Below are 18,106 nucleotides of genomic sequence, written 5' to 3' on the forward strand. Positions count from 1 at the left end.
AATTTACTAATTTCTCCCATCCATGATCATCCCAATTGTTGCAAAAAAAAAAAAACAGTTGCTTCCTTTCATAAATGACAGATCTATCGGCCAGCATTGCACAGGGCTGTGCCAGAAAAATTTATTGTAAGAGCAGGTATATATGCGTTATCCGGCGACTTCATTGAGGTAAGAATTTTTCCTTTTTTATTCAGAATGATCTTTCAGGGCCATGACGCAGCACTGCTGTCGTCCAAAATTTACCAGGTTAAATTCACAGTGAATTATTGAAAAGTCATAAGTGAGCGACAATTTAATTGAGAGGTTAGTTACATTGTTTTATTACCAGGTTACTGAATTCATTTTTTATTGGGACGTTACACTGAATGTGAACGACATAATAATAATTTTTACTGTTGAGAGGTTTAGGAATTGTTCTGTTTTGAGGTTACTTTAAAAGAGAAAGAATTTTGTGGGGAGGTTACAACCTGAATCACATGTTAACTTTACCTTCAATGAAGTAAAACGCAAAATACCGTCAGTGAAACTTCGGTAATTAGAATTTAACACTACGTATACAATAACGCAATTTAGAAGTTTTCATGTAAGAAATAATTTGATGTAAAGTGTCGGTGTGTGTATTGTGTATGAAACCGGGGACCTAGTAACGACGGAGAGGCTTCGTCCCGCCGTAGCCGTCAGTGGTTCACAACCCGACAACAGTCCACAGCGGTCCATCCACCCCACCGCCGCCTCACAACGAAGCCAGGGCTATTGTGCATTTCGGCCCACAGTGGACCCCCCTGGGAACGTCTCCTACCAGACGAGTGTAGCCCCAAATCCTTGTGTGGTAGAGTAGTTACGGTGCACGTTTAAGTGGAGACAGTGTTTGCGCAGCAATCGCCGACATGGTGTAACTGAGGCGGAATAAGGGGAATCAGACCGCATCCGCCGAGGTAGATTGAAAACCACCTTAAAAATCGTCCACAGGCTAGCCGCCACACCGGACCACGACACTAATCCGCCGGGCGGATTCGTGCCGGGGACCGGCACGCCTTCCCGCTCGGGAAGCAGCAAATGAGACCACGCGGCTAGAAGGGCGGGCAATTTCCAGGTGTTCCTGTTCCGCACGATTACTATGATAAGATCTAGAAAATGCTCATAACGAAAAAGGCCCGTCTCTGAATCCACATCCACAAAACATACGCTGACCAGCCGAATCATCATGAGCACTGCCAACTGCGTGATTAAATGATGCCTGTGGGATTACGGGAACGTGATGTAGTGAGCAAAGTATATAACCGGAGCAGAGACGAACAGCGAATTGTTCTTGCAGCGATACAAGCCGAAAATGCGTAAATCTACTGACACGGCAGTCTTTGTAGCAGGGGAGACTTATGGTCCGACGCCTGGGAACGAACATCTCTTAAATGGAGGAGGTGGTCAACTGTTCGCTTTCTGTTGTGCTAAGCATGCATGGAAACTAGTTGAGACGCTGAAACGGCAAGCACGCGACAAGGTCCACATCTAATCACAGAATGTAAAGGTCGGAGGCTCGCCCGCTCTCTAAAGTAACATAGGCAGCTTTATATGGCAGATCTGATAGAGTGCAATGCCGGATGCAGTCACGAGTGATGTAGAACACACCGTTCAGCGGATGACGCATACGAGTTACTATGCTGAACCACGACATCTTACATTAAGACAGCAGTGGGTACAGGATGACGACATTAGACTGTGGGTCAATGGAAATTCCGCCTGGTCGGACGAATCACGTTTCTTGTTATAATGGGTAGACATATTTTCTGGATATGCCGTCATCAAGGCGAGCTACGGCATGAAACATGGTACCAACCCCAGACATAACCTGGTGGGGGCAGTGTTACGTCTTAGTGGACATTCACCCGGGTTTCCAAGAGACATGTATGGACTGTATGAACATTATCGCAACGTACCTGCATCTGTGCACCCTAGATGAAGTCTTCCAGCAGGAGAACTGCACGTGTCAACGCCCAAGTTCTACAATTGTTTGAGAAACGTCATAGTGAATTCGTGTTGACGTCTTTGCCACCAAATTCAACAGACGTTTACCCGACAGAACATGTGAGACACTACTCGGTGCGAGCTGTGTGGTTACAGACCTCCGACGTTTAATTTATAAGAACTGCGCGGCCTGTATGTAGATATCAGGTGCCACAGACCTAACCTACCACTGAATCACCAAATCCATGCCATGCAAAATCTCTGCTGTACTGCATTCCAAAGATGGACCAATATGTTACTGAGCAGTGTTTCGGCTCATCAGTGTACATTCTTGATTATGTGTGGTAAATGTACCACTGAAGTTTTGGTACATCATTTTGCCATCCAACGTGTTAATACCGCTTCCCCACTAGATCATATCTGTAATATCACAAAATTTTTCTATTTTAAAATACACCTTTCTAAACAAAAAGTATGTGCGACACTAAAGATACTGAACTGTGCGGAAGATATATGTAATCCACAAATTCAGAAAAAATAAAAAGTTAAGGCATTAACGTTTTTGGTAGAGTATTTGTATTTACGTAATTAGCACCACGTGATTAATATACATTAAAACTTGAAATAAATACTTGCTGCGAGGATTAGGGTTCGTATTTTTGCTACTTCCACGCATGTAGCGTTACAAGCAGGTTACACGGCAAGTAAGAAAAGAAATCTTTTGACCCTCGACAGTTACATTCCTTACTAACGTCACCACTAACTCTCTCACTTTCGAAACTGCTATAGAATCAGTACGTAGAAGGTGAGAGTCGTCAGTTTCTCTGCTATTTTCGTATGTCTCCGTTCTCTTAGTTTATTTCAGTCAAATGCTCGCATAACTTTCTTAATGTTCAGAACAGTCTTCCATTTTTGGAATTTTCAATAGCACGTGAAAACTTCCCGGCTGATAATTTAGTCCCAATGAGTGTGAAATCATCATTTACGTGAGTCTCCTACCAGATGCTTGATAGGAGACCAAAATCGGGAATTCTATAGGGCAGAGTCACTTGTCGTCATGATTTGTATTTAATTTATAGACTGCAGTTACGATACGGGAAGTTAAAGACTATCTTGATGTTGGAACTGTCTGTCACTAACTGAAAATCAGCACACTGTAATTTGCTGCTACGGCAGTGGTCACCAAAAACAGAAAGTGATTGAGTTAGACGTTAGCTGGCGGCTGTAATATAAACGTTAAGAAAATGGAAGCTAGGGTAATGGTGTGTCGAGCAAGCGAACGTGTTAGTGCGTGAAGTGTTGAACTTAAGAGACTCTTAAAGTGCAGGAACAACATTATAGCCACTTTAACGTCCAAAAAATATAAACTTTAAGACTAGGAAAAGATTCGTAAGAGGCTGCGTGGGTATGGAATGTCTGCTGGGCCATGCATTAAGCACCGTTCGGTATTGTCTACTTTCTGGAGTGGCGGGTTCAGGGAGCTGTCAGGGAGCAGCAGCAGCTGGGAAGACAGATGACGTTTGGCTGCGGCAACTGGTGTTAGCGGCCCTGTGTGTACGGACGAGGGGACAGTTGCTGCTGTCGCGTGGACTGGAGGCTAAAGGAGACGCAGAGTCTGGCGAGAGCCACTGGGGAGGCGCAACAAGCGAGTAAGAAAGACTGAGTCTGCTGCCTGTCTGAAGCGGCAACTTCGTCTGGCAAGCATTTGTAATATATCCACTGTGTATGAAAGGGAGTTTGCGTCATGTCGAAAAGGAAAAGATAGGTCACTAACCGAAACCGTTGTTTTGTTACAAAGTTGCGTAGAAGGACGGTTTTGTTCTAGTCAGACTGGTAACACTAATAATCGGTGCCGCGCTCGTGTGTATTCCGTACTGCTACGAGTCGCAGAAAGAACAAAGATAATAAAAGATATCCAACAGCCAATATCGCATAAAAAAATGGTTCAAATGGCGCTGAGCACTATGGGACTCAACTTCTGAGATTAGTCCCCTAGAACTAGTTAAACCTAACTAACCCAAGGACATCACACACATCCATGCACGAGGCAGGATTCGAACCTGCGACCGTAGCGGTCTCGCAGTTCCAGATTGCAGCGCCTAGAACCGCACGGCCACTTCGGCGGGCAAGATCGCATAAAATATTTCTTTATTTAAGACAACTGATTTCGACAGACTGATGTCGTCTTCAGGTCTTAAAAATGTTTTTGTTGTAAAGTGAATAAAAGTCACCCTATTGTAAAAGGTCTGTCATAGCTATAACAAACCTTTTTTAAGGTGGTGAGACAACTTGGTGGAGTGGCCCAGCGATTCTAGGCGCTACAGTCTGGAACCGCGCGACCGCTACGGTCGCAGGTTCGAATCCTGCCTCGAGCATGGATGTGTGTGATGTCCTTATGTTAGTTAGGTTTAAGTAGTTCTAAGTTCTAGGGGACTGATGACCTCAGAAGTTAAGTCCCATAGTGCTCAGAGCCATTTGAACAACCTGATGTGAGGTTCAAAGTAAAATGAACACGTTTTACAACAAAAACATTTTTAAGACATGAAGACGACAACAAAGTCTGTCTAAACCTGTTGTCTTGAATAAAGAATTTTATGCGATATAGACTGTTTAATGTTTTTAAGCAAGTAAAACAGATCGCGCCTTCAGTACTTTCAAAAAGAGAAAATTTAATCAAAAATAATGAACTACTTCTGTTTGAGTTGTCTGACGGATGTATTATAGATATTCGGGAAAAGAAATCTGAGATTGTTAACGACAGATATGTTGTAATTTTTAATTACTGAGATTTTGATGTTAAATTCATATAGAAAGAAAGTAATTACGATTGTAAAAGGAAGCATTAAATTGTAAACAACTAAGACAAAATAACGAAGTTTGCTTAAAAAAAGAAAAAAGAAAAAACGTACATTGGACTTTCATTTCAGTGATCAGTAACTACTAAGTTCATATGCTGTTCTGACTCGAGTAAACTAAGCGAACATGTGTGTCGTGGGAACTCGGGGAGAACTTGCAGATTACACAGCTAAAGTCGTCTTTTAAAGTGGCTCTGAGCACTATGGGACTTAGCTTCTGAGGTCATCAGTCCCCTAGAACGTAGAGCTACTTAAACCTAACTAACCTAAGAACATCACAAACATCCATGCCCGAGGCAGGATTCGAACCTGCGACCGTAGCGGTCGCGCGTTCCAGACTGTAGCGCCTAGAACCGCTCGGCCACCCTGGCCGGCATCTTTTAAAGTACATTTCTAAGAAGCGTAATAAGTGTTCTACACGTAATTCCTTAACCTTTGCAATCCAGTAGGTATTTGAGCTCAATTACAGCAAAGGAACAGAAGCCGTGAAATTTACGTAAAGATTGGTCGTATTTTTTTTTTATTCTAGTTAAATCATCAGAATAGTCAACCAAGTAACGACGAATAACCTCAACCTACACCGACGTGCACTATATGGTAAAACGTCCAACTAGTCCAGGACCACGGAAAGGAAGAAGTTGAGTCGGAAGTGACGGTGAAAAAAAGCATTTAAAGGTAACAAGAGAGAAATAAATAAAAAATAACTAATATAAAATGAAATAGAATTTAATGATTTTCGATGTATGCCGTGTATGAACTAATACAGGCGTACAGTTTTTCATTTGCTGAATACAAAGAGCAAGTCGCTAAACAGCCAGGTCTATCGCAAACTAATTTCAGTCGCAATGATCATCAGAAAGGCAGGCACATGCGCAGGACTTTTTGTTCTGTACAGTCTAAACTGCTTGACCGCTTAAGCCTTCAGCGTTGAGTAAAAATAGTATACTTGGCTTGTAGGTTCCACAGAATTGGGTTATAAATTTTATACTTTCTGTGGATTAGTATACGTATTAATTTTAGATATTCAAGTTTTAAGCGTGAAAATTGTACAGAAGTATATATGTATCTAGGTACTAATTATGACAGTGAGAGATATAATGAAGTGTACTACTGGTTAAGTAAACAGATTAGTGAGGAATTCGTAAGGTACTAAGAAGACAAGAGGAAACAGAGAACGAAAGGCAAGATAATATACAACCAATAGAAGAGACAGGTGTAGCTGCACAGCCACCCACAACCAGTCAAGGAGAGGTAGATCCTTTGATTACCATTTTGCAAAAGTTTTCGCTTATAGTAACTCAGGTCGAAGGCATTTCAACCAAAATGACATAGATAAAGAATTATTTCGAATTAAACTTAGGACAAATCTCAGAAAATCTCAAGGAGTTGTCTCATGGAAACGGAACGCTAATAGGACAGAAGTTCAATGAACTAAGCTGTATTTTTTGCACAGGAAGTAGATGGTAAGGAAAAGGCAAAACCAAATTATTCAGTACGCAAATAAAAGCATACATGAAGCAGTCGCAGACTTGTAATGAGAATTTATCTAACGGTAGTCAAGGCCTAACCAATATTATGTACAGGGAAATGCGTACAATAATAATTATCGGCAAATGAAGCAAGAGCCAGATAATTCTAATTGTAATTACCCTGTGTAGCAATCTTTTAGTGACAACTACCAATCTAACTGGGATAGAACAAATGGAGAAACCCATCAATTTGGGGTAAGTCATAATCTTTCAAATAGAGAAGACTGAAGGTATAATTCAGGCTGTAATTCAAATAACAACAAACAGCGGCGGAATAACACGAATAATGGTACTCGACGGCAACCATCCATGACAATGACACGGATTGGAGACCATACCCCCGTCAATAAAAGGTCAAGTGTTGGAGGAGCCGGCTAACAATAATGAGCTAATACCAGTAAACTGTATTCGACTGACTCATGACCGATGGAACGGTTCTGGGGAGAAGTAGGGTCTATGGTAGGAATGTAAATTTTTTGAGATTCATCGAGGGAAAAGATATGAGAGAGGACATGTGCTTGGAGACCACGAAATGTTAGATAGAATATCTAACTGTACCTTGATTAGAAATAAGAGCCGTAATTGAAGACATGTCGACAGTAATTGTTCTGGACACTGGAGCGTCGGTTAATGTCTTACCAGAAACGTTATTAAAGAAGATATTGCAGACAAAAGATTTGTCTGTAGTACTAGTTCAGAACTGAAGAATTACAGGGTCTGTTGGCACACAGTCACATAGTATCCAAGTGCTGACGGAATTAAGTGTGCCGGCCGCTGTGGCCGAGTGGTTCTAGACGCTTCAGTCCGGAACCGCGCAGCTGCTACGGCCGTAGGTTCAAATCCTGCCTCGGGCATGGATGTTTGTGATGTCCTTAGGTTAGTTAGGTTTAAGCAGTTTTAAGTCTAGGGGACTGATGACCTCAGATGTTAAGTCGCATAGTGCTCAGAGCCATTTGAGCCAATTAAGTAAAAAGGTGGTGAATGCAGCAATGAAGTGCGCCTACTTAGTTGTAAAGAATTTGTAGGCCGAATGTATTTTTGAAGTAAAATCGATTTGTGAGAAGGAGCAAAATTAGACCTCTCAGTCGGGAAAGTAACATTCAGAATCGATAGAGCTAGAACGAAGAGGTGGTAAACATGGGAAATATTTCCGAAGTGGAATGGTATATATATTTTCTGGAAGCAAAAACTTTGGGTACGCTAATACAACAAAGACTGTATTAGAATACCTAACTGTCGAACAGAAAGAACAATCAAACGATCTTCTCTCAGAATATTTCATTGTTTTAGTGGAAAGAACAGGAACAATAAAAGGACATACCTGCCATTTGGATGTTTTTCGTGTGAAAAATTTTGTCATAGCTTCTATTCAATCCCTTGTCATCAACGACCCGCAGTCAGGAAGAAATTCAAATAATGTTAAAATGGAATGTAGATGAGAATTTTACAAGTAAATATTGTAGCTCTCCTTCTTGTGATACCTAAAACTGGAGGCAAGGTAAGATTAGTTCTTGACGAGGGGATGATAAACAAAATAATTTTGCCTGTAAGAACACTCCCGCAAATTATAAATGAACTAATTCAAAAATTTCACAGGGTGTGTGACCTAACAAACATCGATCTCCACATCTCACACCGGCAGATAAAATTACATGAGGAATCAGCATTCAATTATGAAGGATGGCTTTATCAATTTACAGTATTGCCATTTGGACTAAATATTAATGCTGAGATATTTATTTAAGCTTTGGACTATCCTAGGACCTGAATTGAAAAGTAAATTTATCCTCTTTTCTAGATGGCTTCAAAAATGTTCAAATGTGTGTGAATTGCTAAGGGACCAAACTGCTGAGGTTGTCGGTCGCTAGACTTACACACTACTTAAACTAAGTTAACGCTAAGGACAACACTCACACCCATGCCCGAGGGAGGATTCGAACCTCCAGCGGGAGGGGCTGCAGTTTAACGAGACGGCGCCTCTAACCGCGCGGCCTCTCCGCGCGGCTGTAGATGGCTTACTCATAGCTACAGTTTCATGGAATGAGCACCTGGAAATTCTACTGAGAGTACTTCCAGTATGCTAGTACCACAGTAAACTTGCAGAAATCTAATTTTGCACTGGAGTATTTTCAGGACGCCTCATAGATGCAAATGGTGTTATACCAGAGTCAGAAAAAGTAAGGCCATGATGAACTTTCCAATCCCAAGAATTCAAAAACAATTTAAAGGATTCCTAGAGTTGTCTTCGTTTTTCAGATGATTTATACCCCGTCAGTTGATGAAATCGTAGCCAATATTGAATCCACCAAAGAAATATGTTAACGTGGCATTAGACATCATAACGTCAATCTGCTATTCAAGCAATTAAGGATGCTTTGGTGGATGCTAATACTTTATTTCATCCAGACGTGTCTTAGAAATTTTGTTTGCTTACAGACTTATCAACTGTTGTATTAAACTAATGCTTAATTCAGGTACGGCCAATTTATGGAAAACTCACATTCTGTCCTATTGCGCTTACAAGCCAGACTTGGTCAGATTGTGAACGCTCACACACGACAATCGAATAGGAAGCTCTGGCAGTTGTGTGGGCATTCAGCAAATTCCACTATTATCTGTGTGAAGCAAGGATAGCTGTGTACAATGGCCATGAAGTTCTACGTTTTCTACAGACATGCAAGCCTCTACACCATAAATTGGATAGGTGGACATTAGCATTGCAAGAATATGAGTTTTGCGTAATTCTTATTAAGGGCAAGGAGAATATTATTGAGGATGCTGTATCCATATCATCAGTATACCTAGAACCAGACAACATTATACCAGAGCACATGACAGAATTTCATGTTTGCTAATACAGTGTACTCTAAATGGTATGTAGACGTATTTGGAAACGTATCGAACTTACAAGACTCGGACTTACATTGGTCTACAAAATGAAGAAATCTGCAACAAGAGCAACCATGCAAGATTAAACAGTATTGTAAAATAGTAAGTGGGGTAATGCTCCACAGGGAGGTTTATCAGTTTGGGAACTGGGGTGTTTGTATTCCAGGAAAATACCAAGAGAACTGATATGGTACACTCACTATGCCTGGGGCCATTTTGGTGTACTGAAGTATGCGAATAACCTGCGAACTTACTGATATTTTCCAAATTTTAGGAGAAAGGTTCATCAAACAATAAAAACGTGTGTACTATGTTAAAAGTCAAACCCAATAATAGAGGAGGTAAACAGTGGGGACAGTCCAGTAGAGGATGGCCTGAGCTATAGTTTGAGTCACGAACGATGGCGGTCGAGTTTAGGATCTTGCTGCGCACTTACGTCACGCTTCTTCCGACAGATAATGAGCCTCCATTACCGTTCTGAGTGCTCTGCTACGAATTCTGTAGCTAATGCGAGCATAAAATGTGATCTTAGCGATTTGTTTGGTGAATTTCTATTCCACTTGTTGCTAGTGTTATATCCTAGCCAGTAATGCCAACCGAGCCCGCTGCCAAAAAGGTTGGCAGCATCAAAGTCCGGACGCCGTCCGCATAAGCAGCGCCAGCGATACAGGAAATCGCCGCAAGTCTGCGCGCGCCACCGCTGGCTTCTGGCTTCTTAAGCGCTGGAGTCGCGAGCGCTAGGACAGTTCTGTATTCGCCGCTCAGTTGTATACTCGCCACCGAATTGTGTACCTACTAGTTAGTTGTGTGTTCATCGCAGCAGAGTTGTTGTTTGTCGTCAGCCGACGCTGACCTAGCCGCACCGACTCGAACTAGACAGATTTCTGTAGACCATGTTCACCACTGTGTTCTGTATCGTCGTTAATAAAGATAAGTACCGACTTTCATTTAATCCGAGTGTTTGGGTTTTCATCTTTCTGTTCACTGTTCCAGCGGACCGGTCGGCCTGCTATTAAAAGTGTGGCGGTGACTTCGTAGGCCGTTTCTACAGCGAAGTGTTGTCGCTACGAACGCCGCCACAAAACTGGCGACGAGGACTTCCGAACTCGTGTGCAGGGCTGGTTCAACTTGTTTCTTGAGATAGAATTTTGGGGGCTGGTTTAATTTGTGTTCACTATGTCTGCCGAATTACAACAGTTAATCTTGTTACAGAGTCAGCAAATACAAAGTCTGGTGGACGCAATCGCCAAACAAGCGGCTAATCCACCACCACACAAGGACCAAGCACAGGCAGCACCGCCTTTTCGTGCTTTTGAGGCATCACGAGAAGAATGGCAAGAATATTTCGCGGAGTTGCAGGCGCACATGTCAGTCTACAAAATCACAGGTAATGAGCGGCAGCTTTATTTAATTTCCACTGCAGGCGTGGAAGTGTATAGACTACTTTGTAAGTTGTTCCCGGAATCCAAGCCAGAAGCTTTAGACTATGACGTTGTTGTTACCAAGCTTGCTGAGTATTTCGAGTCGCGAGTTCATGTAGCAGCAGCCAGATTCAAGTTCTTCAGATTAAAGAAACTGCCACATCAATCTAATGAACAGTGGTTAACAGATTTACGGGGCCTCACCCGTCAGTGCCGATTTAATTGTGTGTGTGGAGCTTCCTACAGTGATGTCATGTTACGAGACGCTATTACTCAAAACATTGCAGATTCTCGTATTCGTGCTGCTATCTTAAAGTTGCCTGACCCGTCATTAGAGACTGTGATGAACATTATTGAAGCCCAAGATACTTTTGACTATGCTGAGTGTGAGTTAGATCAGCCATGTATTTCTCAAATTGCCTGTGCTAAGCAAGTTATGTCACGCCCGCGGCCCCACCGGCAGAGTCAGACTGTAAACACTAGCCGGCCGCGTCATGTTAAACACATTCGACAGCCGCGTGTGCAAAATGATAGACTTAAGTCTTGCCCTAAGTGTGTTCTTGCTCATCCTCGTGAACGTTGCCCGTTACGAAACGCGGTTTGTCACTTTTGTCAAAGGAAAGGACACATCCAGACTGTTTGTTTGCGTAAACGCAAGAACAATTCTAGTGCTGCCCAGCCCATGGATATTCATGTTCTTCAAAGCCAGCCCGCCCAGAAGGTCGCGTTTAAAAACTCTTCCACGGTTCGTGTGGGTAATAAACTTGTTCGCAATGAGCCACCCACCCAGCCCTCTGCTATGCGACCCGAGCGTCATTCAAACGCTGTACAAAGTAATGTACAGACTGCAAGTGAAGCGGGAGTTGTTGTTCCACCCGCCCAACCCACGAGTTGTCGTAAGCAGCGAACACGCGCTAAACGCGCTGATTTTGTGTCTTCCGCCTCCACTGCACCGATCCAGAGACAGTGTACTAAACTACTTGTGAAGCTACGCATCCAGGATAAGACCTTCAATTTTCAATTAGACACTGGTGCGTCTGTGACTCTCATAAATAGTGCTACGTATGCGGCTATCGGCCGCCCTAAACTTTCAGCGGCAAAACATTCTTTGGCTACTTATAGTGGAGAACAAATTCCTGTGTTAGGTGTATGTAGCGTGCCAGCCACATTCCGTGGCAATACAAAAACAGTTTCATTCACAGTGCTCCGCGCTACAGACAGTGTAAACATTTTCGGATTAGACTGTTTTGACTTGTTTGGCCTGTCTATCCAAGACAATGTGTTGCAACTTAATTCTGTTCTTGTTCCTCAAGACAGCATAACCGATTTGTGTAAACGATACAGTGACATATTTAAAGACGAACTCGGTTGTGCTGCGAACTTTGCCGCTCATATTACATTAAAAGATAATGCTCAGCCTCGATTTTTTCGTGCTCGTCCAGTGCCTCACGCCCTCCGGGCACCTGTAGAAGATGAACTTCGTCGTTGGCAAAACGACGGTGTTATTCAACCCGTTTCAGCGAGCCAGTGGGCTTCTCCCTTAGTTATTATAAAGAAACCGTCTGGCAAGTTACGTTTGTGTGCTGATTTTAAGTCGACAGTTAATCCTCAGACTGTCATTGATTCTTTTCCTTTGCCTAGACCGGACGAGCTGATGGATAAGTTAGGGGAAGCTCGTTTCTTTTCCAAAATTGATCTCCGTGAAGCATATTTGCAATTGCCCCTCGACGAGCAATCACAACAGTATTTTGTCATAAACACGTCGTTGGGGTTGTTCCGTTTTCTGCGGTTGCCTTTTGGTTGTGCGTCAGCTCCAGCTGTTTTTCAGCGTTTTTTGTCCCAACTTTTGGCTAATGTGCCATCGTGTTGCAACTATTTAGACGATATTGTTGTGTCCGGTCGGACGCCTGCTGAACATTTCCGTAATTTGGAGTGTTTGTTTACAGTGTTGTCTCAGGCAGGCCTACGTTGCAACATCGATAAATGTTCATTTTTCCTTACGGAGTTGGAGTATCTGGGATATGTTATTAATGCTCAAGGCATTCATCCCTCCCAGTCACATTTAGCAGCTATTCGTGATTTGCCCGCCCCTCGCAATCTGCATGAATTGCAAGCAGTTCTTGGCAAATTGACATATTATATTAGGTTTATACCTAATGCATCACAGATTGCTGCACCGTTGCATCGTCTCCGCCGTAAGAATGTTCCGTTTGTGTGGTCAGCTGATTGCCAATCAGCCTTTCAGCAGCTTAAAGAGGCTTTATTGAATGATCGTTGTCTGGTCCATTACGACCCTAACAAGCCTCTGGTGTTAGCTTGTGATGCCTCTTCTTTCGGCCTCGGTGCTGTGTTGTCTCACCGAGTCGGTAACACCGAACGTCCTATTGCGTTCGCATCTAAATTGCTAAACAAAGCTCAGTGTAATTATAGCCAATTGGACAAGGAAGCGTTGGCTATTGTGTTCGGTGTCACAAAATTCCATCACTACCTCTATGGTAGACCATTCTATTTAGTAACAGATCACAAGCCCCTGACGTCACTGTTTCATCCGTCTAAACCAGTTCCTCAGCGGACAGCTCAGAGACTACAACGTTGGGCTCTTTTGTTATCACAATACCAGTATGAGATACTGTATCGCCCTACAGCTCAGCATGCAAACGCTGACGCGCTTTCTAGATTGCCGATTGCTGCGGATGATGTCTTCGATTCCTCTGACGACTCTTGCCATCAGATTGACGCCGATGAGCATCAATCCCTCCGGGATTTTTCGATTGATTATCGTCAGGTGGCACGTGAGACAGCTACGGATCCTCATCTGAGTTTACTATTACGTTTTGTTCAACGTGGTTGGCCGTCCAAGGCAAAGGATATATTGGATCCTGTGGTTCGTCGCTATTATCCGCAACGTCATCTGTTGTCTGTTTCGCACGGAGTTTTGCTGTTACGCACCGAGAATGACCAGTTTCGTGTAGTGGTTCCCCAAGTGCTCCAATCCAAGGTCCTCGACTAGTTGCATCAAGGTCATTGGGGAGTGGTCCGCACCAAGCAGCTAGCCCGCCGTCATTGTACATGGATCGGCATTGATAAGCAGATTACGCAGATGTCTACAGATTGTTCGACGTGTGCCGAACACCAAGCTGCTCCGCCTCAACGCTATTTTGAGTGGGCACGCCCTGCCGGTCCCTGGCAGCGAGTACATATTGATTTCGCTGGTCCATATTGGCATTCTCGTTGGCTCATCGTGATAGATGCATTTAGTAATTTTCCGTTTGTTGTGCCCATGCAGTCTACAACGTCTGCACAAAGTATACAGGCGTTGACTTCAATTTTTTGTATTGAGGGTCTTCCAGAAGTTTTAGTGTCTGACAATGGTCCACAATTTACCTCTGCTGAATTTGAAAGTTTTTGTTCTGCCAATGGCATTCGCCATGTTCTTACTCGGCCGTTCCACCCTCAATCGAATGGTGCAGCGGAACGTTTTGTACGCACATTCACGGATCATATGGACCGCCTTCGTGCTACGCACTCTCGTCAGCAGGCCCTCATCACGTTCCTGTCGTCGTACCGGACCACGCCACGCGACGGCCCTTCGCCTGCGGAGCTTCTCCACGGCCGTCGTCATCGCACCCTACTACGGTTGTTGCACCCCCCGGATCGACCCGCCGCTTCTGAGCATCGCACGCGTTTTCAGCGCAACGACGCCGTTTTTTTCAGAGTTTATCACGGTCGCCGTCGTTGGGAACGTGGTACCGTGATAAGTGTCCAGGGTCGCGGTTTTTATACTGTTCAAGGTGCTACTGGGGTGCACAGGAGGCATCAGAACCAGTTGCACCGCGCTGGCCGCCCGGATTCTGCCGCTCGTTCTTTGTCCACAGATTTGGTCCGCGGCGGGTTCCAGCCGCGCCTTCCGACTTCGCTGCCGCCCCCAGTTCAGCAGCAGCAGCCGTCGCCGCTACCACGCCGACAGCCCGTCCCGTTGATGCCTCTCGCGCAGCTTCATCCGGGAGCGCCCCAGGTGGTCGCTCCGGCGCCTGCGGTCCCTCTTCAGTCGCCACCGCCTTCGGAGCTGATGGACGTCGACCCCTCAGCCGGGCCGCCTTCCCAAGCGGTGGCTGTGCAGCCTGTCCTGCAGCCGCTTTTCTTGGGCACCCCCAAGGAGTCTGACACCGCAGCGCCTTGTCCGGCGCCCACTCAGCAGCCGTCGACGCAGCGTCAGGAGACGCTGCCTCTCTTCGTGGGTCCCGACGCCCCGTCGCGTCCAGTACCAGAAGCTGCGCCCGTGGTCACAGGCGTGCACCCTGACCTCGGTTTTCAGTCGGTGTTTCCCGAGGCCCCGCGCAGCCAATGCTGGGGTGCGGACCGGGGACTGCCACCGACAACAGTCTCCGCCCCGGTTTCTTCTGCTACGTCTGCGGCCAGACCCCTCCCCCGCCGTCGACGCTCGCTACGTCATTATTCAACGACGGTGCGGCGATTTGGGGGGGAGGAGTGTTATATCCTAGCCAGTAATGCCAACCGAGCCCGCTGCCAAAAAGGTTGGCAGCATCAAAGTCCGGACGCCGTCCGCATAAGCAGCGCCAGCGATACAGGAAATCGCCGCAAGTCTGCGCGCACCACCGCTGGCTTCTGGCTTCTTAAGCGCTGGAGTCGCGAGCGCTAGGACAGTTCTGTATTCGCCGCTCAGTTGTATACTCGCCACCGAATTGTGTACCTACTAGTTAGTTGTGTGTTCATCGCAGCAGATTTCTGTAGACCATGTTCACCACTGTGTTCTGTATCGTCGTTAATAAAGATAAGTACCGACTTTCATTTAATCCGAGTGTTTGGGTTTTCATCTTTCTGTTCACTGTTCCAGCGGACCGGTCGGCCCGCTATTAAAAGTGTGGCGGTGACTTTGTAGGCCGTTTCTACAGCGAAGTGTTGTCGCTACGAACGCCGCCACAAAAGCTAGAGTCATCGCTGATGGTAGTGGTAAACGACAAATTCTGCGTAATGAAGCGAGAGGCATAATCTGTTGCTTATACGCTTTCTTCAAGCGCAAAACACGCGCTTGTCCGTACCGCAACTGTCGCTTGGAATCGGCAAAAATGTAGTCCCCGTCTGTGCTCCGAGATGCGCGAACCGCCATCGTTCGTGGATCGGGCTGCAGTAGTGACTTTTTATCAACGTAAGGCATCAGTTCCAGTTCCAGGAAAGTGGATGGTGCCTACCCTCTTGGCTGGATGGGAAATCGCGCTGATGATACGCAAGCAGACGTTAGCCACGGCGCATGCCCTTGAACGGCGGCGCACGACAAGAGTGGCGTACTTGGTGTGTTCGGCAGAAACATTGGCGTGCAGATGACTATGTCCGGCGTAAGCTGTTCAAAACTTTATACGAAAATGTGGAGGGAAAATTTTATTAATGAGTAATTATCTGTTTGGATTGGACAATGTTTATGATTAACTAATTGCCTTTGTTTTGAGTGTAAATTCTGTTCATATATATTGACGTGTTTCTGTAAAGACAGATGAATTATTTACGGTTGTATTCTGTTATGTTAAAATTCTTGTTTGTAAAACTATTTTTACCAGAAAATTTGTAGAATGTAATAATATATTGTATATCGATTCATGCCTTCTGTTCTGTTAGGGTTAAACGTAATCTACACTTTGAACAAAGCTGGAATAGTGATGCACTGAAATCTAAGTACGCTAAAGTCTGCGGGAGCAGTAATTTGGACTGTCTCGGTGAAAGGAGTATTAAACGAAGTGTCTATTTGTAGGCGTATAGAAATGGGTTAAATCGGACTCCAGAGGCACTGTGGTGTGTTGAAATCTGTCGTGGTAACGGCGCAACTTGGCGATGTACTGTTTCAGCTACAGTTTACTTCAAAGTACCCGTGGATAGGGGATGCGCTAAAGGATGCCACGGTACAGCGTTGAGAAATTGAAGCTTAGACGGAAGTATTTTCGTACTGAAGATTCATGACCAAGAAAAGAAGAGACAAAAGTATTTTCCAATGTTAATGGCGGACAGCATACGTGCTAAACTTTGAGAAGTTTCGTAGCTGATGAACACTGTAGCACGTTCAGGCGATTATAGCCAAGAAATAATATTATTGTTAATAAAAAGAACATCATGTGTAGCTACTGCGGGCTCTATATGAACTATGTACTTAAAAGGGCGGAAACAATGCGTGTATTTTATTATTTCAGGTTAATAGTAAAGCAATTACCGACTGAAAGAGCATAGCACAAATTTGGACTGTAGTGGATTTCTAAATATGCATCTTCAAGCAAATAAATTCGGGTTGGCGGGCACCCTTTCTTACAACAACACTACATACTGTATTTTTATGGATTTGCATTTAAAATCGCTTCCACTAGTATTCTTTCGATTATTTGAAGGTTTTGTTTTGCATCTTACGTCATTCAGGAGCAAGATATTGGCTGCAATAATTTCCAGCGAAATTTGTTAATAAATGGCTGCCGACGCCAGCCATTTGTAACAGCTATTGAGATTTAATTACTATGGGAGAAGAACAGAGTGCACGCAGGGAAAATAGTGCAGCCGGGGGTGACGTCAGGAAGGTGCGTCGTTAATAAAATACTTCCTCATACTGAATCAAAATAACAACTAAAACATTGCAAATAAAGAGCAGATTGCTGCAGAACGGACTCTAAAACTGCATATAGTTAACCTAGTAAGAACTAACACTAATTTGGAGGTGGCTGTGTTTTGGGTAGCACATGTGAAGTAGTTGATTGCTTCGTGGATTGTACAATCCTGCTGCAAGGCCGTTGGGACAGTAATCATCACTTTACAACGGAAGTTAATGGTGAGCTCCCGTCTGCTGCACTACATCTTAAAGGGGCTTTGTTATGCCAGAGGCGCTCGGTTGTCCTGCTGCTACATTGTTCGTTCAGAAAATAGGTACCACCCACAGCTGTACAAGGTGTAAGATTTATGCTTTCCCTTTATTTCAAATTTCAAAGGGAATGCGAGCGGCAAGTTGTGTGTGTTGCTATGACTTAAATTTATCTGTAAATATTCTACTTGTCCGCAACTCGTGGTCGTGCGGTAGCGTTCTCGCTTCCCGCGCCCGGGTTCCCGGGTTCGATTCCCGGCGGGGTCAGGGATTTTCTCTGCCTCATGATGACTGGGTGTAGTGTGATGTCCTTAGGTTAGTTAGGTTTAAGTAGTTCTAAGTTCTAGGGGACTGATGACCATAGATGTTAAGTCCCATAGTGCTCAGAGCCATTTGAAGCATTTGAATTCTACTTCTTGGGCAGCATCTTGCCCTGAACTGCTGTTGTGTTGAACCACCTGAGCTGACATTCGGTTTCAATGTGAGCGACTCGGCCAAAAGGGGCCGTGTAGTTAACTTATGCTCTCGAATGATGGCAAATGTGCAAAACTGGTACCTTCTCTTGTGTTATACGTAACTGTTTTAAGATGTTGTTGTATG

The 18,106-nt window shown here is 44.4% G+C and overlaps 1 protein-coding gene across 1 annotated transcript in view; it reads left to right on the top strand.

The window, feature by feature from the left end:
- The window catches only part of LOC126224414 (uncharacterized), a 196,070-nt gene that overhangs the window by 72,634 nt on the left and 105,330 nt on the right, over positions 1–18,106 (top strand). The window contains exon 3 of the mRNA XM_049942205.1: positions 14,532–15,008. Coding sequence (XP_049798162.1) covers positions 14,532–15,008 — 477 coding nt within the window. The remainder of the gene's footprint in view (positions 1–14,531; positions 15,009–18,106) is intronic.

Source organism: Schistocerca nitens, chromosome 1, assembly GCF_023898315.1.
Source record: "Schistocerca nitens isolate TAMUIC-IGC-003100 chromosome 1, iqSchNite1.1, whole genome shotgun sequence".
Lineage (NCBI taxonomy): Eukaryota > Metazoa > Arthropoda > Insecta > Orthoptera > Acrididae > Schistocerca > Schistocerca nitens.